General features: G+C 43.9%; 1 protein-coding gene across 1 annotated transcript; it reads left to right on the forward strand.

Annotated features, from left to right (window-relative positions):
- The first annotated feature begins 11952 nt into the window (after positions 1 to 11952).
- H1-0 (H1.0 linker histone) lies at positions 11953 to 15544 on the forward strand. Its single transcript, XM_073592568.1, has one exon. It carries the CDS (start codon positions 12413 to 12415, stop codon positions 13001 to 13003), a length of 591 nt encoding a protein of 196 aa, XP_073448669.1. The 5' UTR covers positions 11953 to 12412; the 3' UTR covers positions 13004 to 15544.
- Positions 15545 to 21950: the final 6406 nt, after the last annotated feature.

The following is a 21950-nucleotide window of genomic DNA, read 5'->3' on the forward strand; positions in this document are numbered from 1 at the left end:
GTTTCTGACGCTTGCTACTTCTGCACGGACATACGTAGGCCATCGTAATAGCTTTATATACACTGCGCATGTGTTATGCTCCGCCTGCGTCGCCCGCCCCTGACGTTCTTTAGTACGATTTGTCCCCGCCCCTTCACTCTTCGTTTCGCAGTGGGAGTATATAGAGAAAGATGGCGGAGAGATTAACTGGAAGTAGCGCGGAGGAATGCCCGGAGCCACAACCATCCACATCCAGGAGGAGATATAAGGCCACCAACATGGCTTTTGAAGAGATGGTGGAGATGGTGTCCATATTGAGAAGGGAGGACTACGATGGGAAAAAAGGACTGTACACACGACCGAATATGCGTAAGGACAAAATAATGGCCTCAGTTGTCACTGCTCTAGAAGCAAAATTTGGCACTAAACGGTCGAAAGAACAATTGAGGAAGCGGTGGTCTGACATCAAAAGTAGGGAGCCGGAACAATATTGGCAAATAAAGAAGCTGCTTAAAAAAAGTAAGTACTTGTGTGTTCCTATTGAGATACTTAACTTGCATGCTGATCCATATTTTTTTTCGTTTATACAGCATCGTTCGTAAAGACCGTTCTTTGTAAAATACATATGATACTATGAAAATTACGTATTTTTTTCGCCAAAAACGATGGTACAGGGTTGGACATACATTTAGGTCTTGAGAATTTGTCATATTCCAAAAATGTGGTGATGTGGTGTAGATGTGTTTGAAAATATAATGCTTCTTCAAAAATGATTCAGTATAATGTAAGGACAGGACACAGCAGCTGTTTCCACATCTGGACTCACAAGCACTAGTGTACTATGTGACCATAAAGAAATTTTTGAGGGGTAATACACATAGGAGATCATTGAGGTGTCTGCATCTGTGAAACTTGCATGAAAATGTGTATTGTTTTTAATTGTTGTTCAGAGGGAATTTTCATCCTGTCTTCTAAATTTTTGTGGCCAAAAAATGACAATTGTCCCCAAATCATAACCAATGTTTCATATTAATTTTTAACAAAAGAAATATCACTGTGTTTTAACTATACCTTTTGTTTAACCACTTGACAACTGGGCACTTAAACCCCCTTCCTAACCAGACCAATTTTCAGCTTTTGGTGCTCTCACATTTTGAATGACAATTACTCAGTCATGCAACACTGTATCTATATGAAATTTTTGTCCTTTTTTTCACACAAATGGAGCTTTCTTTTGGTGGTATTTAATCACCGCTGGGTTCTTTATTTTTTGCGCCGTAAAAGAAAAAAGACCGAAAAATCTGTAAAAAAAATACATTTTTCTTCATTTCTGTTATAATATTTTGCAAATTAGTAATTTTTCTTCATATATTTTGGCCAAAATTTATACCGCTACATATCTTTGGTAAAAATAACCCAAATCGGTGTATATTATTTGGTCTTTGTGAAAGTTATAGAGTCCAAAAGCTATGGTGCGAATATCTGAAAATTGATCACACCTGAAGTACTGACGGCCTATCTAATTTCTTGAGACCCTAGCATTCCAGAAAAGTACAAATACCCCCCAAATGACCCCTTTTTGGAAAGAAGACATTCCAAGGTATTTAGAAAGATGCATGGTGAGTTTTTTGAAGTTGTCATTTTTTCCCACAATTCTTTGCAAAATCAAGGTTTTTTTTTTACTTTTTTTTTTCCCACAAAATTGTCATATTAGCAGGTTATTCCTCACACACCGCATATGCATACCACAAATTACACCCCAAAACACATTCTGCTATTACTCTCGAGTACGGTGATACCACATGTGTGAGACTTTTACACAGCGTGGCCACATACAGAGGCCCAACATGCAGGGGAGCACCTTCAGGCGTTCTGGAGCACCCAGGCCAATTCTGACATTTCTCTCCTACATGTAAAAATCATCATTTATTAGCTAGAAAATTACATAGAACCCCAAAACATTATATATGTTTTTTTAGCAAAGACCCTAGAGAATACAATGGCGGTCGTTGCAACTTTTTATCTCGCACGGTATTTGCGCAGCAATTTTTTAACGCGTTTTTTTTGGAAAAAAAACTGTTTTCTGCTTTACAAAAACCAAAACAGTAAAGTTAGCCTAATGTTTTTGCATAATGTGAAAGATGAAGTTACGCCGAGTAAATAGATACCCAACATGTCACCTTTCAAAATTGCACGCGCTTGTGGAATGGCGCCAAACTATTGCTACTCAAAAATCCCCATAGGCGACGCTTTAAAAATTTTTACTGGTTACATGTTTTGAGTTACAGAGGAGGTCTAGGGCCAAAATTATTGCTCTCGCTCTACCGATCGCAGCGATACCTCACATGTGTGGTTTGAACACCGTTTTCATATGTGGGCGGGACTTACGTATGCGTTCGCTTCTGCATGCGAGCACACAGGGACAGGGGCGCTTTAAAAATTTTTTTTTTTTTTTATTGTTCATTTTACTTTATTTATTTTAGTTTGATGCTTTTTTCCAAAAAAAATAAAATTTTGACCACTTTTATTCCTATTACAAGGAATATAAACATCCTTGTAATAGGAATATGGCATGACAGGTCCTCTTTACAGTGAGATATGGGGTCAATAAGATCCCACATCTCACCTCTAGGCTGGGAAGCCTGAAATTAAAAAAAAAAAAAAACGATCCTGGCTTCGATCGTAGCGGTGAGTCGGTAGAAGCGCGGGAGGGGGGGACATCCCCTCTCGCCTCCCGTAAGAATGATCAAGCAGTGGAACAGCTGCTATGATCTTTCTCATGGTGTAGGGAATCGCCGGCTGAAAAAGCTGATATCTGAATGATGCCTGTAGCTGCAACCATCATTCAGATATCTCCGCACAAAGTCAAGGACGTTGTATGACGGCCGGCGGGCGGGAAGTGGTTAAAACACTTTTTTTTTTTTTTTAACACAAAGTTGTCCATTTATACAATATTTCTACCACATAACATGTACATACCAAAAATGACACCCCAAAATAGATTCTCCTGCTCCTCCTGAGTACGGCAATACCACATGTGTGAGACTTCCACAGCCTGGCCACATACAGAGGACGAGTACAGCTGAGCATGGCTCAGCATGGCAGGGTATGGCGGGGAATTGCGGAGTATGGCGGGGTATGGCAGGGTATTGCAGAGTATGGCGGGGTATGGCGGAGTATGGCGGGGGCATGGCAGAGTATGGCGGGGGCATGGCAGAGTATGGCAGGGGCATGGCAGAGTATGGCGGGGGCATGGCAGAGTATGGCGGGGGCATGGCAGAGTATGGCGGGGGCATGGCAGAGTATTGCACAGCATTGCAGAGTATTGTGGGGGCATTGCAGAGTATTGTGGGGGCATTGCAGAGTATTGCACAGCATTGCAGAGTATTGTGGGGGCATTGCAGAGTATTGCACAGCATTGCAGAGTATTGTGGGGGCATTGCAGAGTATTGCACAGCATTGCAGAGTATTGTGGGGGCATTGCAGAGTATTGCACAGCATTGCAGAGTATTGTGGGGGTATTGCAGAGTATTGCACAGCATTGCAGAGTATTGCACAGCATTGCAGAGTATTGTGGGGGTATTGCAGAGTATTGCACAGCATTGCATAGTAGTGAGGGATGGCTGAGCATGGATGGATGGATGTCTCTGTGCAGCGCTGTGGGCACTACACATCCAGCCCACAGCGCTGCAGACATCCATCCATCCCCCTCTCCGCTCACAGTGTACCGATCGGTACACAGGAGGGGAGGAGAGGAACCGGCGTCATCAGATGACGCTGGTCTGTTTACATGTGATCGCGCCGTCATTTGACGGCGCGATCACATGGTAAACGGCCGCGATTAGCGGCCATTTACCGGGATCCGTGATGCGCCAGGTCCTCTGGACCCGGCGGTCACGGATGTGTTCGGGTGCGCGCCCCAGGGGGCGTGCGAGAGGGGAATTCTGGGAGGACGTCATAGTACGTGCTCCCAGAGTTATCCAACCGCCCTGCAGCCGTCATTCGGCTATGGGCCGGTTGGTAAGTGGTTAATTATTATAGGGTAGAAAAGACTCAGACAACAGTCCAAGGATCCTAGGACCCCCCCAAGTCACCAGCCTGAAGCTGACATTACCCCAAACTCCAGCCCAAGACCACGCCCACCCAACGAGCTGGAGGAAGGAGAGGTGGAGGAAGTGTGCGACATTTCAACCCCACCAAGTGAGTGACTGACACCCCAGCTTAAGAAAGTCAATTTAGGCGTGCATATTTTAACCCATTTTTTTATCCACACATTTTAGGTGAGGTTCTGGTTGTGGAAGGCCAAGCGGCAGAGCCATTTAGCACAGACAGTGCACAAAGACTTATTGGCCAGATAATGTTGTGGAATGGCCAAATTGATCGAATGCGTGACCAAATTGACAGCATGAGGAATCGGCTGGACACCATGCAACAGGAAATGAAGAACATGATTGATGTTTTGGGCAGAAAATAATAATGTTTGGCCTAAAAACATCAATCATGTTTTTCATTTCATTGTCAAGTTTGTGTATTCTTCAATTTTTTTATTTTTTTCCAAAAAAATACAAACAATTTGCAGATGCGTCATCGTGTGCTATCTTCCATCAGGGGATGTACTTGTTTTGTGTTTGCAACCCCTTCATCATAAAAATGTTTGTTTGTGAGAGGAACAAAGGGATTGCACACACAAAACACGTACATTGCTCCCCCATGATGGGAGATAGCACATGTTGACTTGAACCTTTTTTAATACCCAATTTTGAGCATCTGCAAATTGTAGGCTTTACAAGGGTGACATCACCAGCACCGTTATTAACATGTTGAACTTTGTAAGTTCTTTTTTTTTGTATGTTTAAAAACACTGTTGTTAATTGTAAATTTGTAAACAAGGTCTATTTTTGTTGAAATATGCCTAAAATAAAAAAAATAAAAAAAATAAAAAAAACACCTTTCCAAAAAATGCACCTTTCAATGTGCACACAGTAAAATTTTTTTACTACTACAGTGTGTGTGGCTGATTATTTATCAATAAGATGTTTTGCTAATTTTTGTGTGGTTACAGTGACAAAGGGCCTTATTAACTCAAGGGAAATGCACTTGCCACTACAAGTGCACTAGGAGACAGACAAAACTAAATGCAAACCAGAATAAAAACAAGATATTTTCCAAAAAAAATATTTTCTTTATTTTTGTAAGAAATTATAGCTCTTGCTGAATAGCAATGGCCCCCCGACCATTAAAATAATTAACATATCGGTCATGCTCTTGACATGCGGTTTGGGGGGCCAAGCCATACGGCCAATTTCCAGGCCTGTGAGTGTTTGGTCAACTACAAGTCCGGCCTCAGGCGCAACAGAGGTCATATATGTAGCAGAATGTCTTCTCAAATAATTATGGAGAATGCAGCAAGCCAGTATCACATGATTTATTTTATAGTCCGCCAGATTTATGGCCGAGAGGAACAAACGGAACCGGCTGGCCAGAATCCCAAAGGCATTCTCCACAACTCTTCTTGCTCTGGCCAGCCGGTAATTAAATACCCTCCTCTCAGGGGTGAGTGTCCTTTGGGGGAACGGCCTCATCAAGTGCTCACCGAGAGCAAATACTTCATCAGCGATAAAAACTGAGGGGAGTCTATCCACATTCTGGTCATCAGGTGGCAATCCCAGGCCATCAGTCTGGAGATGCTGGCACAGCTTGGTCTGTGCAAAGACTCCTCCGTCAGACATCCGGCCGTTCTTCCCCACGTCCACAAACATAAATTCCAATTGGGCCGAGACCACTGCCATCAAAACTACACTATGGAACCCCTTATAGTTGTAGAAATAAGACCCCGAATGGGGTGGTGGCACAATATGGACATGCTTCCCATCGATCGCTCCGACACAGTTGGGAAAGTCCCAACGGTCAGAAAACTGGGAGGCCACAGTCTGCCATTCCTGTGTACTGGAAGGAAACTGTGGAGTGAAACAATAAAAAAAATAAGATAAGTACGTTTAAACATAACTTGGATATCAGATTACACAAAAACATTCTTGAACAACAGCAGTCGAACATTATTAATATGTGTTTTTTTTCTTTTAATTCTAAAAAACATAAGGCCCACTTATAAGATTACTCACCCCCTCTGATGGCCCATTGATCAATTTGAATGTGGGGGGAGGGGTTCTAATTTGGATAAAAAACACACCTGACAGTTGCAAACATTTGCGGGGGTGGGGGAGGGGTTCTAATTTGGATAAAAAAAACACCTGACAGTTGCAAACATTTGAGAGGGTGGGGGAGGGGTTCTAATGTGGATAAAATAAACACCTGACACTTGCAAACATTTGAGGGGTGGGGGAGAGGTTCTAATTTGGATAAAAAACACACCTGACAGTTGCAAACATTTGAGGGGGTGGAGGAGGGTCAAACAGTACAATGGAGCTGACAATATACATTGTTCAAAGGACTAGAGGCTAGAGATATACATGGACCCAGGATTGCATGGTGGGGAGGTTATTGAAGGTAAATATGCATGTAGGGCAAAAATTGATTAATGTAAAAAAACAGGCATGCATGAAGATAAAGGGGACATTCACAGCATATTCCAAGCATGGTAATTAGGTAACGAGGACATTTATACAATACATTAGCAAACATTTAATACATATCATGTAATGTTAAAGGATAAAACTTACCTTCATATAGTCCTTCTGCAGGACCTGAATGATGGCAGAACAGGTCTCTGGGATTATGATCCCCAGAGCCTGGGGGGAGATGCCTGTCGAGAACTTCAAGTCCTGAAGACTTCTCTCAGTGGCCAAGTAATGTAAAGTGGCAACTAGCCTCTGCTCCGCAGTGATGGCTTGCCTCATGCAGGTATCCTGCCTGCTGATATAGGGGGTCAGCATAGCCAGCAGACGTTCAAAAACGGGATCCGTCATCCTGAGATAATTCCTGAAATCCTCAGGATTATTCTCACGGATCTCACGGAGCAAAAGCATGTGCGATAATTGGTCACGCTGGCGCAACCAATTCTTTGTCCATGAACTCCTCCTCGCCCTGTTCATGGACTGGACTTGGGTCAAAGTATTAACCCCAACACCAAGTCCCCATGCAGCACGAACTCGAGAACGAGTACGTCTACGCGACATGGCTTCAAAACGGTCGGCTGGTCAAACAAACAAACTTATAACAAGCGCACTGAAGAACAGCAAGGCCTATGAAGAGCGACCTGAAAATCAGGAACGAGTGGACCAGAAGGCCTGCTAGGCAGTTTATGAACTGACCAACACGCACTGAAAAGCAGATACAAACCTCACAAGCACAAACTGAACCGCAGAAAACGATCGAAATAAGCTGAAGTGTGAAAAGCGCGAATTGTCTCTAACCAAACTTCTACTAACACGAGATAAACACGAGATTAGCAGAAGGAGCCCAAAGGGTGCCGTAGTGGGGCTTGAACTTCCTTTTTCTAGTCCCGTCGTACGTGCTGTACGTCACCGTTTTCAAAACCAGCGGACTTTTGGAGTGATCGTGTGTGTCCAAGTCCATCCGTTTTTAAGTCCGGCGCACCTAGCGGACAAAGTCCGTCGAAAAGTCCGCCGGGCAAAGTCTGCCGTAAAGTCCGCTCGTGTGTACGTGGCATAAGTCGCTCTGAAAGCAGCAAAACGCTCAACATTAAAACACTATTATTTGAAATGGCGTCTCCACACACTCACAGGCACTTGTTGCCTAAAAAAAGTACAGGAGCTTATTTTCAAGCAGATTTGGCTGCTTCTTTGCCCCCCATAGACTTCATTGGGCATGCCTGAAAATAAAGTGCAAAAGCATGTTACATAGTTACATAGTAGGTGAGGTTGAAAAAAGACACAAGTCCATCAAGTCCAACCTATGTGTGTGATTATATGTCAGTATTACATTGTATATCCCTGTATGTTGCGGTCATTCAGGTGATTATCTAATAGTTTCTTGAAGCTATCAATGCTCCCCGCTGAGACCACCGCCTGTGGAAGGGAATTCCACATCCTTGCCGCTCTTACAGTAAAGAACCCTCTACGTAGTTTAAGGTTAAACCTCTTTTCTTCTAATTGTAATGAGTGGCCACGAGTCTTATTAAACTCTCTTCTGCGAAAAAGTTTTATCCCTATTGTGGGGTCACCAGTACAGTATTTGTAAATTGAAATCATATCCCCTCTCAAGCGGCTCTTCTCCAGAGAGAATAAGTTCAGTGCTTGCAACCTTTCCTCATAACTAAGATCCTCCAGACCCTTTATTAGCTTTGCTGCCCTTCTTTGTACTCTCTCCATTTTCAGTACATCCTTCCTGAGGACTGGTGCCCAGAACTGGACAGCATACTCCAGGTGCGGCCGGACCAGAGCCTTGTAGAGTGGGAGAATTATCATTTTATCTCTTGCGTTGATCCCCCAAATCTCTTGCGTTGATCCCCCAAATCTCTTGCGTTGATCCCCCGTGTGTTACGTTCGTTTTTCAGGCACTCCCACTACAAAGGTCTATGGAGCCAAAAATGCTAAATTCTACCCTTAAAATGTTCCTGTATTAGTGTGCTGCATATTGTGCCTAAACTGTGTGTAAAAGTGTTAAAAAAATATAAAAAAGCCTGTAAAATCACTTGAATATGCTCAAAAATATCTTTACATCCCCATATTATCAATGGAAATGAGGAAACCATGAATATAAAAAATTGCAGACTAGCAGCCATCTGCTAATTCAATCATAAAAGTATCCATAGTATCATGTAGTTGTCTGTTTCAGAATGATACATTCAGACTAGAAAGATATCAAAGTGAGCTGACAGTTCTGTGCTGCAGAAAAGAAGAGACAGAAAGCAGCAAGTTTCTTCCCTCCCAGCCTGGTGTTTACATAACTCGGCTCTGACATATCTCCATAGAATACTTTGTAGCACTAATTATGTACACTTCCTTCCAGGAGATCATACATGACTCCTCTGTCTAAACTTGGCTGTTTGTTTGCAATGGACGGGGAGATGAGAAGAGTAGCCTCTCCCTCCAGCAAGATGGCGATCCGAGCTGTGCAATGCTCTTGGCAAAACAATTTAAGGGTTTGACATCTTTCAGATCGCTTTAATCCCTCTATACAGGGGAGGCTGGGATCAAAAAACAAAACAGACAAACGTCCTCTATTTGGATTCAAAAACACCCGTCCTCTATCTGTATATTGTGATGATAATCTCCCACCTTCATTACATGTACACAGGGTACACTCTTCCCAATGTATGTCACACCATACAAGACAATGGAAAGGCTGGCATGGGCTGGCATCACACACACTGGCACCTTCATATAATGCCTAGGATCATAACACACAACCTGGCATCTTCATACAGACCTGGGATTATAACACAGCCTGGCATCTCCATACACACATCTAAAAGTGGGGTCATAACATAGCCTAGTACCTTTCATACAGAACTGGCATCAAAAAACTGGCATATTCATACACACAAATCTAGAAGTGGGATCATAACACACCTTGGCACCCTTCATACAGAACTGGTTTTAAAACACAGCCTGGCATATTTATACACACAACAAAAAGTTGGATGATAACACCCCTGGGGCACCTTTATACAGAACTTGGATCATAACACATCCTGGCATCTTCACACACAAACACATACAGTATATATGTAAAGCGCTGTGTAAATTGTCAGCGCTATATAAGTACCTATAATAATCTAGACGAGGGATCATAACACACCCTGGCATCTTCATACACGGCAGTGGTGGTGGGCCATCCATAAGGGGCACAGGGGCGCCGCCCCCCTAATCCATGCACCCAGCCCCCAATCTACATACAGGGTGCCGGACGCATTGATTTCAATGTTTTTTTTTTTAAGCACGTGATTAGAGCCTGAGGCTCTATTTGGCTTAAAAAAAGGGTGGGCTTGGGGAGCAGAGCTCTGCGCCCTGAGCCCTCCTAGTTGTGTGACATTAGCGAATTAATAATCGCTAATGTCTTCCTGTTTCTCCTCCCGGCCAATCAGGAAGTGAGATCTGATTGGCCAGGAGTCCTAAGACCCCATTGCCTGGGAGTCTGAAGACCTGATTGGCCAGGAGGAGAAGCAGCGACCGCCAGGACACAGAGGATACAGAGGGGGAAGTGCTGATCGATCGGAAAGCGAGACGGTGACTGGGGGGGGGGGATTGGTGTGGGTTGGCTGGCTGTTTGTCGCCCCCCCCCAACTGATGGAGCACCAGCCGCTGCTAAGGCTCCGTTCACATCTTGGCGTATCAGGCGACAATTGTGGTAATATTGCGCTAACAGAATCGTGTGATACCAGTCACCCAAAAGAAGCTCTCGTACTTCTTTTGGGCGACAGACGTCCCACGATTCTGTTTGCACGATTTTATTGCGATTTTCACCAGCAAAATCAAACCGCATTTGGAGCACCATTGAAAGTGACGGGCGTCCCGCAATTTGCTGCTATTTTGAATCGCGTTTTGGATTGCAGAGATGTGAACGGAGCCTGATACACACACATCTGGAAGTGGGATCATAACAGTCTGGCACCTTTCCTAACCAGCCATCATTTACTTACTAAATAAAGTGGAATGCTGAATGGGTTTGTTTTTGTAAATGACACCCCCCAAACACCTTCAAAGTTCTCTGGGGGGAACTTGCTAATTTAAACTGGAGTAGACAGAATCTGAAGTAGCTGTGCCTGATAACCAATCAGCTTCTATCTTCAGCTTGTTCAGTTAACCTTGGAAATCAAACGCTTGAAGCTGATTGGCTGCCATAAACAAGCTGCTCCAGTCTTAGTAAAGTCCCCTCTGTATCTGGGCAGAATTTGCCAAAATTGGAGCAGACAGAATCTGGGGCAGCTGTGCCTGGTAACCAATCATCTTCTACCTTCAGCTTGTACAGTTAAGCTTTGCACATGGTAGCTAGAAGCTGATTGGTTGCCATGAACAGCTGCCCCAGTCTTAGTAAATTCCCCTCTGTATATATGACATGTAGGGAGCCATCTATGGCAGCACTCCAGGCTTCTAGGAGGATACTTTCCTTTAAACCCCATTTGAGGTGCTATGAGGCTCCCCTAATGGTGATCTGACTTGTCGTGTCATAGATCAGACTCAGCTCACTAATAAAGATCTATATATAAATGTGTATATAATGTGCAGATTGTGATCCCAGCCCTGATGAAGGCAGAGAGTGAATAGTGAATGGATGAGACCTGTATATGACCTCTCAGACTGTCCTCCATTCGAGTTTTGTGTTTTCCATGATTGGGGTACATTGCTGTAGATTGTGGGGGTCCACACAGGCTGACACATGATGACAGGAGCTCGGTGCACCCCACATTTCTCAGCCCTTATCCCCCCAGCACAGGAATAGATACTTTGTAACACTCCTAAAGTCTGCAGAAAAGTTGAGTAAAAGGCTGTGAGATGTGGTGAGAGGGTGCCCCCGGAGTGTGGTTTGGGGGTGCCGCTGTGACAGAGTTTGGGGTGTCCCCCAGGAGGGCTCCAGGCCCTCCCACCTTTCCCTGATGGACACACTGGGCTCCCTCGTCTCTGTGTTAGTTGGGGTCGCTTTTGCCGGCCCCAGTAGGACTCAGGGAGGACGGATCTGTCCTCTGATGGACCTCACCACTGGCTCAGGGATGCACCTTCACCCTGCCGGAGCCTCACTTCTAAGGGGCCCCCAGGGGCCGATAGACAGGGGCCAGAATGGACGAAATGTGTGTGATTTTAGCAGCAGTACGGCGCTTTTCGGGGCTCTCCCGCGGGCTGTGGGGAGTCCCGAGACTGTGAGACCGGGGAAGCTGAGAGAGTAAGGACCGAGCTGACAAAGACTACGACTAGGGGGCTGGCGCGGCGCCCCGGGGCTCAGGGAATGGACACTTTGTGTACGCCAAGAAACACAGATAGCTGAGGAGCGGCGCCATGTCTGCCTCTTCCCGCCCGCAGCCGGCAGTCTTCAACTCGGTCCGACCTCAGCAAATAAAAGGCGGGAACCGGCGGGAGGGGCCAGCAGAGGGAGGGAAGGCTCCGAGGAGAAGAGTGTTTGTGAGTGTCGCCGAGCAGCGGAGAGACAGCTGAGGCGGAGACACCTTCCAGGGGAAGAACGCTATTCAGCAGAGGAAAAAAAAAAAAAAAAAAAACATTCGGAGGAGATAAGACTAGTGACTTTGTCCAGGAACAGGTGCAAACTACATCCATACACTGACTTGGCTAAAGGACTGTAAATACCTGTGAAGGAGAAGACAAGTTACCAGACTGAGTCTGCAAGCTGTCCCTTCAGGACTCTTTATTTCTCACTTAACCATTCCATTCCTGATTTGCCTGATATTGTATATCGCCAGTCGGAGAGGCTGGAATAGAAGGCTGTGAGACAAAAGAAATTCCCAGCCGCCTTCCCAAGAAAGTTTTCCTGGTCTGAGGCACCTACAATCAACGCCAACATGACAGAGAACTCATCCGCCGCACCAGCCGCAAAGCCCAAGAGGTCCAGGGCAGCCAAGAAGTCCAATGACCACCCAAAGTACTCGGACATGATCGTGGCTGCGGTCCAGGCGGAGAAGAGTCGGTCCGGCTCGTCACGCCAGTCCATCCAAAAGTACATTAAGAATCACTACAAGGTGGGGGACAATGCCGACTCCCAGATCAAGTTGTCCATCAAGAGGCTGGTGACCTCTGGCACCCTCAAGCAGACCAAGGGTGTGGGGGCTTCTGGATCCTTCAGGTTGGCCAAATCTGACGAGCCTAAAAAACCAACTAAAAAGCCCAAGAAGGAGGTCAAGAAATCGGCAACTCCCAAAAAAGCTGCAAAGCCGAAAAAGGCGGCCAAGTCTCCGGTCAAAGCCAAGAAGCCCAAAGTGGCAGAGAAGAAAGCAAAGAAGGTGGCAAAGAAAAAACCAGCACCCTCACCTAAAAAAGTCAAAAAGACAAAAACTGTGAAAGCCAAACCCGTCAAAGTAACCAAGGTGAAGAAGGCAAAGCCATCCAAGCCCAAGGCAAAGGCCACTCCAAAGAAATCTGGAAGGAAGAAGTGAACAAAGCTGATGCAGTTTGTGGACAGCTCCGAACTGCTTGTGTACATAGTTTTCTAACCTTTAACCTTTTCTCCTCCAGTACAACTTTCTAAATATGATCCTTGTAATTCCTGAGGACAATATTTTTATTTATGTACATATTTTCTTTTTTTGTTGTTTTAATATTTGTGCAGGGGATTTTAAAAGTAGATTGATGGCATTTGTCTGCATTCATTTTTGTAGTATCTAGCTTGTAGCTTAGGTAAAAAGGACAACAAAGACACTTCTACCTAAGGTGTAACAGTTGCTTTACTGATTTGATAAATAGTTTCAGCATAAAGACGGGGGGGGGGGGGTTATTAAAGACTGTTGCTGCTGTGCATAGTAACCAATCAGCTTCTAACTTTAGCGTATTCAATTAAGCTTTACCAATAAAACCGAGAAGCTGTTTGGTTACTATGCACAGCTGCACCAGCTTTAGTAAATCCCCCTCAAAGGTTGACAATAAACAAGTTTGGAAGTGTTGATCCAATATATAGAAGATGGAAACATTGGGAGAAATTACTAAGAAGTGTCTGAGACAAATTTTTCCTCAACCATAACAAGCCAATCATCTTTTACATTTTTATTCTCGAAGCTGCATTGAAAAAATGAAAGCTAGAAGCTGGTTGGTTGCTATGGGCAACAACACTAGTTGAGATATCACCTATTTCAGACACTTTTTATCTGTTCCCCTGTGTGTGTGCACTATTATTCATTTGCTTATTTTTTTATGTTCGTATATAGACCCACATGTGTCTGCTGGAAATGATTACCGCTGCACTAGTAAAAATACTGGAATAATAGCCATTGGTATTGGGCTGTTTTGCTTTAAAAGGAAATCACTAATGAAATATGGTTTTTATTTCAGTAAATTTAGTTAAGCCTAGCACTACATTTATTAATAGGCATTCTGTAAACAAACAAAAAAAGCTGCGGACCCCAGTTTATCCTGAAAAGTACAGTAACAGGTCTGGGGTCTCTTTAGGCAGTTTGTAGCTGAAGCGTTCTGTCTGTGAGCCTTAAAATATTCCTATTAACTGCTTGATTTTTTTACTTCACAATTGCGTTTTACAAATCTATTGCTATTTTAGTTTATCTTCATTATATAACGTTATATGCACTTATTCTAGGCTTGGCAGATCTCCCACATCGTTGACAATATAATTGTATTTGTGACAGGTCCTAGTCCTAGAATACGCCGTAACACTGCTAGTGTGGGTATGGTCCACAAACTAGAACTTCAGCTATTTTTACAGTTATATATTGGTTGCTCCTGTCCCTTTTACTTCTAGAAAAGAGAGTGGGTATCATTCATGAAAGTATCTTAAAGAACTATCTGTGATGTCCTGAGTTAGCCAATCAGCTTCTTCGTTTCCTATCCAGTAAAAGCATGAAAGGAAGAAGCAGATTGCTTCAAAGGAGTAACACAGAAAGGGTTACATTTAAATGCATATCTGTGGATGTCCATTAACTTATTTGAGCAAGTCTTTCAGTAATAAATCCAACCCCCTGCTGTGTAGTAGGCACCCACTGCTACACAAATACAATGTCACCACATCTATCCACTGCCCTGATTCCCACTGCAGTCCCATTGATAATTCTGTTGTTTGTGGGAACATAGCACACTGCCCTCCCATAATGTTTTGCTCGGTGCCTAAGCAGGGCAATTACCTGGCATAACCACTGTCATTTGGGAGGAGAGGGGTTGGGGATGTGCCCAAAATTGTATACGAGCTGACTGAGAAAAAATCTTTTTTTGCAGGAGATGGCAGCACAGATTGAGTGGCAGGTATTAAAGGTTACCTACTTCAAAGGGGATTACAGGAGGAGGTTTTTTTTATTATTTTTTTATGACAGGTGTACTTTAATATAATAAAGAATAAGTACAATGTAACTGTATGTTTAAGGACTAGCACTTTTTAACATCTAGCAAAATACACAACACATAATTTAATAGAGGTGTTTACTGTAAAAAGTAAGAAAATGTTTTTGATTAGTAGGTAGCTGTTATTTTATTTAAGTACATGCCTTTTAAGTAAGGATTTAAGGGGAGGGTTTTTGTCAATGGTGTTAGAAACTATAATTTAAAGCCCAACTCCAGTTAAAACCTTTTTTATTTTGCATTGAGTTTAGAAGGTTTAGAACATCTAGCATTTGTATTACTGTTGTCTGTGACCCCCCTTTGGAAGTTTTCCCTACATGCTATCTCTGTGACACCGGGACCAGATATCACAACCGGCAACCAGAGACAGCAATAAAACTGCTCCAAAAAGTTTTTGTTGCTGCCTCCCTATTGAGGAGATTGTTGTGACTCCCTGTCCTCGGGGTTAGAAAATGAGCAGAATTCTACCCTATGGGGGCTTAGGGACTAGCAAATAAAGATCTGAGAATTTTACCAAAAAAGAAAGACATGTTTTAGTTAAAGTTTGGCTTTAAAATGTGTTTTGCCTTATGGTTTAGCGATGGTGAAATGTGTTCCTTTGTTATTAAGAATCTAAAAAATAAAATTTAGAAATTCTGTTTTGCTGCGTTTGTTTCTGTACTCATTGGTACATCATTTTTTAAAGCATGACTAACCTAATGATGTTCTGTACAATTTCAATTAAGTTAGCTAACATTTAAAGTACACATGTTTATAAGGCAAACATGAAGGTTACTATTACTTAGGTCTTACTTATAAAGATTTTAGTCACCTAGCAATCCTGCTGACCTTCTTGCTTACTAAGGCTGGCTAATAGACTGAATGATTTTCTTTGGTTGCAGGAAAGAAAATCGCTCCATTCCCTCATTAACACAGTTAGTTTTAATGGGGGAATCCCCCTCTTGGGGAGCCATTGTGTTCTTCTGGAGCTTCGAGAACAGTGATTATTGCTAGCAGTTATAATAGCTGCTAGCAATAATCAAAATCCAACGGCTGAATTTACCCAAGTTGATTGATAAATCAACTTGGGCACATTCAGCTTGCCATACATGGTTCCAATCTCATCTAATTCCTGTTGAACCGGCCAAGATTCGAACTGGCTATGACCAGCTTAACCCAGAAGAAGTATTTAAAGTGGTTGTAAATCCTAAAATTTTTTTACCTTAATGCACTTCTTGCCTTAAGGTAAAAAATAATTAGGTGTCAGCATCCCCCCTGACCCCCCCATTTACTTACCTGAGCCCTCATTTGATCCAGGGCTATGCACGTCTGCGGCTCTTCTCTCCCCTCACTTCCTGGTCTCGCTGGCTTTGCTGGAGCACCGGGAGCCATTGGTTTCCAGTGCTGTCAATCAAAGCTGGTGACGAGGGGGCAGGGCCGAGTCCCGCTGTCTGTGTCAATGGACGCAGCAGTGGGGCTCGGCTGCGAGCACGCACAAGTGCCCCCATGGGCGCTGGACAGTGGAGATGGGCTAGGAGCACCAGCAGGGGACCCGAGAAGAGGAGGTTCACAGCTGCCCTGTGCAATGGAATTGCACAGAGCAGGTTAGTAAAGGCATATTTGTTATTTAAAAAAATACCTTTACAATCACGTTAAGTGCATCAGCATAACAGCCTCTCAACTGGTGTCTTCGGCATGAGATTGGCAACAACATTCCCCCATTTATCTCATTAAAACTTTACCTAAAAAAAAAAAAATGATTGCTAAGCCCCAATGATTAATCAGAAAGAAAAAGTTTTAGCAGCAGAATATTGTGTACCCAGTGGAATGGATCATAAAAAATATTAAAGAAGAAGGAAAGGCTAACTAATAAGTAAGCTTTAAATGTTACCCGCCCTCTGCCTTTACTAATGCAGCATATTTGTTGTAATAATAAGCAGTGTAAATATTTTTTTCCCAGCACACAGCTCTGGGTGGCTTGGTGAGAGGTAAGAACCAACAATGGTGAGGAATTCCCAGAGCAGTGACGTCATCCCACTGGTGCCAATGCTCCAAGCGTTTATACAGGTATTCACACAGCTCATTAGAAATGGTACGCAGCATAAGTAAAAGGAGGGGGCGTTGGGGCAACATTTAAAACTTACTTAGTGGAAAGCCTTTTCTTCTTTCATTTTCAAAATTTCTAATCCACAGATTTCTTTAAAATAAAACCTGGTGTTTAGGCATTTCCTGTCATAAAGTTACAGCACTCTATCCCTGTCTCCAAGTATGATGTCACTTTGTTGTATGTGTTTCTGATGGAAAATACAAGTGGCATTAATATGCATTAGGCAGACATAGTCTATTGTGATCATCGGATAGCGCACCCTGAGCAATGTAATGGAGGTATCATGGAGTGCATGCACGCAGACAGGAGTGTTAGAAAAAAAGCCAAGGAAAACTCCAAGCTCACTAACTGACCAGCCCGCGGACAACCAAATTAACCTGTTTAACAGTATGTGTTAAAAACAGGGGTTTAGTCTGCACACATTTGCAAATACATGCGTAAGCCACAGGCCCTACCAAGGCACCCTGGTATCTGTAGTCCTATCACTAGCTTATGAGTGACTCCACAATGGAAGCACATCAGAATGCATGTGCTTCCATTTTTTGTATTAATGCAGACAGGAGTGGCTGCAAATATGATGCAGAAGATCAGCAGCATTGAAATGCAACAAAGGATGAGAAAAGTGCATTTTATTTTTTAAAAATGGCAAATGCTTATAATACACAGTGGTTTACCAGACTTTCATTCAGTTAGGGTTTTTTATGCAAACTTTGCAGCTCTGTGGCTGTGGTCCTGCTTCTGGCTTCACAACCTAGGAAGTTAATGATCTGGAAAAAGCATGCAGCCAGTGAAATCTGAAAAGTCAGTGACTCACTAAGGACAGAGCCAGGATCAGGAAGAGAGCACAGAGTTATATAGCTGGCCATACATGGATCGAAATTCAGCAGGGACCTACTGATGGACTTCTGCACAACCACCCTGTCAGATTTTCCTCACTCAACCTGTGCTGTAGGCTATAACCTGCAAAGCTGATCAATGTATTTTGATGGCAGAGAAGACATACATACACATACACACGCATATAAGTACACACACACACATAGATCACCCCCCAATCACCCCCTGTCACAGTGACACCAATAGCAGTTTTTTTTTTTTTGCATTGGTGTCAGTTTGAGACAGTTATAAGTGTTAGGGCAGTTAGGTTAGCCCCCTTTACGTCTGGGGTACCCCCCTAACCCCCCTAATAAAGGTTAACCCCTTGATCACCCCCCGTCGCCAGTGTCACTAAGCGATCGTTTTTCTGATCCCTGTATTAGTGACACAGGTGACGCTAGTTAGGGAGGTAAGTATATAGGTTTTCTGTCAGCGTTTTATAGCGACAGGGACCCCCATATACTACCTACTAAAGGTTTTAACCCCCTGATTGCCCCCTAGTTAACCCTTTCACCATTGCTCACCGTATAACTGTTACGGGTGACGCTGGTTAGTTAGTTTGTTTTTTATAGTTTATTATAGTTTTAGGGCACCCGCCGTTTATTACCTAATAAAGGTTTAACCCCCTAATTGCCCGGCGGTGATATAAGTTAAGTTTTTAGGGTCAGATAAGGTCTGCGTCGCCCCAGGCAGCATCAGGTTAGCGCCAGTACCGCTAACACCCACGCACGCAGCATACACCTCCCTTAGTGCTATAGTATCTGAACGGATCAATATCTGATGCAATCAGATCTATACTAACGTCCCCAGCAGTTTAGGGTTCCCATAAACACAGTGTTAGCGGGATCAGCCCAGATACCTGCTAGCACCTGCGTTTTGCCCCTCGGCCCAGCCCTGCCCAGGCCACCCAAGTGCAGTATCGATCGATCACTGACACTTACAAAACACTAAGCACACATAACTGCAGGGTTCGCAGAGTCAGGCCTGATCCCTGCGATCGCTAACAGTTTTTTGGTAGCGTTTTGAATCAGTCGCTAACAGTCAGGAGCTTTTTTGCCTGTGAGTCTCACTAGTGTACCCCTAAATTTAGAGCCCAAAATGGCAAATCAAAGGTACACTAGTGAAGAGGCCTACACGTTTCTGAGCATGACAGATAGTGAAGAGGAAGTCACTCATCTGTCAGATTCAGGCTCAGAATACGATCCTGTAGAGGACAGCGGCTCCATGACAGATAGCTCTGACGACGGATTTGTGGTCCCTGCCAAGGTCAGGTGTACCAGACCCCAAACTTTTTCTTCTGTCTTTGATGTGCAAGAACCGTAGGTCCCTCGTATGGAGCAGAGCAGTACTAGCGCCGCTATTCCTTCTGGTGAACTGGCAAGCACCAGCGGCCTAGTACACCCTGGTCGTACATCCAGCACTGCAGTATCACGTGGTGACATCGCGAGTCACATAAGTGCAGTTCAAGCTGGCGAGGTGGCAAGCACTAGTAGTGTCCCGCTGCCACCAAGAATACGAACACAGGCCCGTCGTGCCCATAGTGCCCTTCCTACTGCATTCGCCAATCCGAATTGGGAACCCACCACTTCTGCAGCACCCGTACTTCCCCCATTCACTGGCCAACCCGGAATTCAGGTGGAAACAGTTGATTTTACGCCACTGGATTTTTATTCCCTGTTTTTCGCTGAAGATCTCTCTAGATCTATTGTGGACCGAAGCAATTTATACGCTGGTCAACACATCGCCACTATTCCCCAGTCCTCCCTTGCCAGAGATTGGAGACCAATTACGGTCTCCGAATTTAAGATCTTTCTGGGCCTTTCCCTCAACATGGGCATAACCAAAAAGAGTGAGTTGCGGTCGTATTGGTCCACTGACCCAGTTCACCATATGCCCTTGTTCTCTGCCTCCATGACCAGGGCACGATACGAGCAGATTTTGCGGTTCATGCACTTCAACAACAATGAACTGTTGTCCTCGTGGAGACCCTGAATACGATCGGCTCTACAAAATTCGGCCCCTCGTAAACCACTTCAGCCAGTGTTTTGCAGACTTGTTTACTCCCCATCAAGTTGTCTGCGTTGAGGAGTCCCTGATTACATTTTCTGGCCGCTTGTCATTCAAACAGTACCTTCCCAGCAAGCGTGCCAGATACGGGGTCAAGATGTATAAGCTCTGTGACAGGGCGACAGGCTATACATGTAGTTTTATGGTTTACGAGGGCAAAGATAGCCACGTAGAGCCGAAAAACTACTACATAGGAAGCGCTGGCAAGATTGTGTGGGACTTGGTGTCACCCTTATTCGGAAAGGGGTACCACTTGTACGTCAACAACTATTACACGAGCGTGCCACTTTTTAGTCACCTTTTTGATCAACAGATTGGAGCATGTGGCACCGTGCGACCTAATCGCCGGGGCTTTCCCCAGCGGCTTGTAGATTCCCGTCTTAGGCTGGGGGAGAGAGCCTGCTTGCAGTATAATAACTTGCTCGCTATGAAGTAGAGGGATAATAAGAATGTTTTCGTTCTTACCTCCCTTCATGCAGACACGACGACCCAAATTACTACGGTGACTGGTGTTGTGGAGAAACCCCTCTGTGTCCACAAATATAACCAAAATATGGGAGGGGTGGACCTCAACGACCAGTTGCTGGCGCCGTACCTAGTTGCCCGTAAGGCCAGACGCTGGTACAAAAAAGTGTCTGTTTATTTATTTCAATTGGCTTTGCTGAACGTTTATGTGCTATACAGAGCTTCAGGACGGACTGGATCCTTCCTTAAATTCCAGGAAGAGATCGTCAGAGCCCTTCTGTTTCCAGACGGTGCTCCACCTCACCTTCCCCAACCAAATGCAGTAAGCCGGCTGCATGAGAGGCATTTTCCTTATGTCCTCCCGAGTACCCCTACCCAACGAGCCCCCCAAAGAAGATGTCGTGTCTGCAGCAAGCGCGGATATAGGCGTGACACCCGGTATTATTGTCCCTCCTGTCCTGACAATCCTGATCTATGCATTGGTGAATGTTTTGAACGCTACCATACACTAGTTGAGTTTTGAGTTTAGTTTTAGCGTAGGGTACAGCATTGCACAGACTAGTACACACTTTCACAGGGTCTCCCAAGATGCCATCGCATTTTGAGAGACCCAAACCTGGTACCAGTTACAAAAGTTAAAGTTACTAAAAAAAGTGTAAAAAAACAAAAAATAGTGTAAAAAAAAAAAAAAATTAAAAAATTAAAAAAATAAAAACACAAAAAAATCTAAAATAAAAAAAAACAAAAATAGTTGTCGTTTTATTGTTCTCTCTCTCTCTCTATTCTCTCTCTATTGTTCTGCTCTTTTTTACTGTATTCTATTCTGCAATGTTTTATTGTTATTATGTTTTACCATGTTTGCTTTTCAGATATGCAATTTTTTTATACTTTACTGTTTACTGTGTTTTGTTGGTAACCATTTTTTTGTTTTCAGGTACGCCATTCAGCTGCAGAGCGGATTTATTTATCTTGACAGCAACAGCGTTTGCTCCCACGATACATAAAGCCGTGACTCCAGTACTGTCGGAGGTGATTTCACCACCACAGTTACATACTTCAGCATATATGCCGAAGCGTGGGGGCAGCAGTGGGTGAAGGAGCGATTTTCTCCTGCCTTTTGTGGGAGGATGCCCCCATGCTTCGGCATATATATATTTTAGGCACAGGTTGCGTTAAATGTTTTATTTTTTACTATGTTTTTTTGTATTTGCTTTGCAGGTATGGTAAGTCTTACTGTTATACTGTAATGTTACTTTGTTTTATTGTTAACCATCATTTGCTTAGCAGGTACGCCATTCAGTTGCAGCGCGGATTTTTTTATCTTGACAGCAACAACGTTTGCTCCCACGATATATAAAGCCGTGACTCCAGCGCTGTTGGAGGTGATTTCACCACCACAGTTACATACTTCAGCATATATGCTGAAGCGTGGGGGCAGCAGTGGGTGGAGGAGCGATTTGCTCCTGCCTTTTGTGGGAGGATGCCCCCATGCTTCGGCATATATATATTTTAGGCACAGGTTGCGTTAAATGTTTTATTTTTTACTATTT

The sequence above is a fragment of the Aquarana catesbeiana genome, linkage group LG07 (genome assembly GCF_042186555.1).
Source record: "Aquarana catesbeiana isolate 2022-GZ linkage group LG07, ASM4218655v1, whole genome shotgun sequence".
In the NCBI taxonomy this organism is placed as follows: Eukaryota; Metazoa; Chordata; class Amphibia; order Anura; family Ranidae; genus Aquarana; species Aquarana catesbeiana.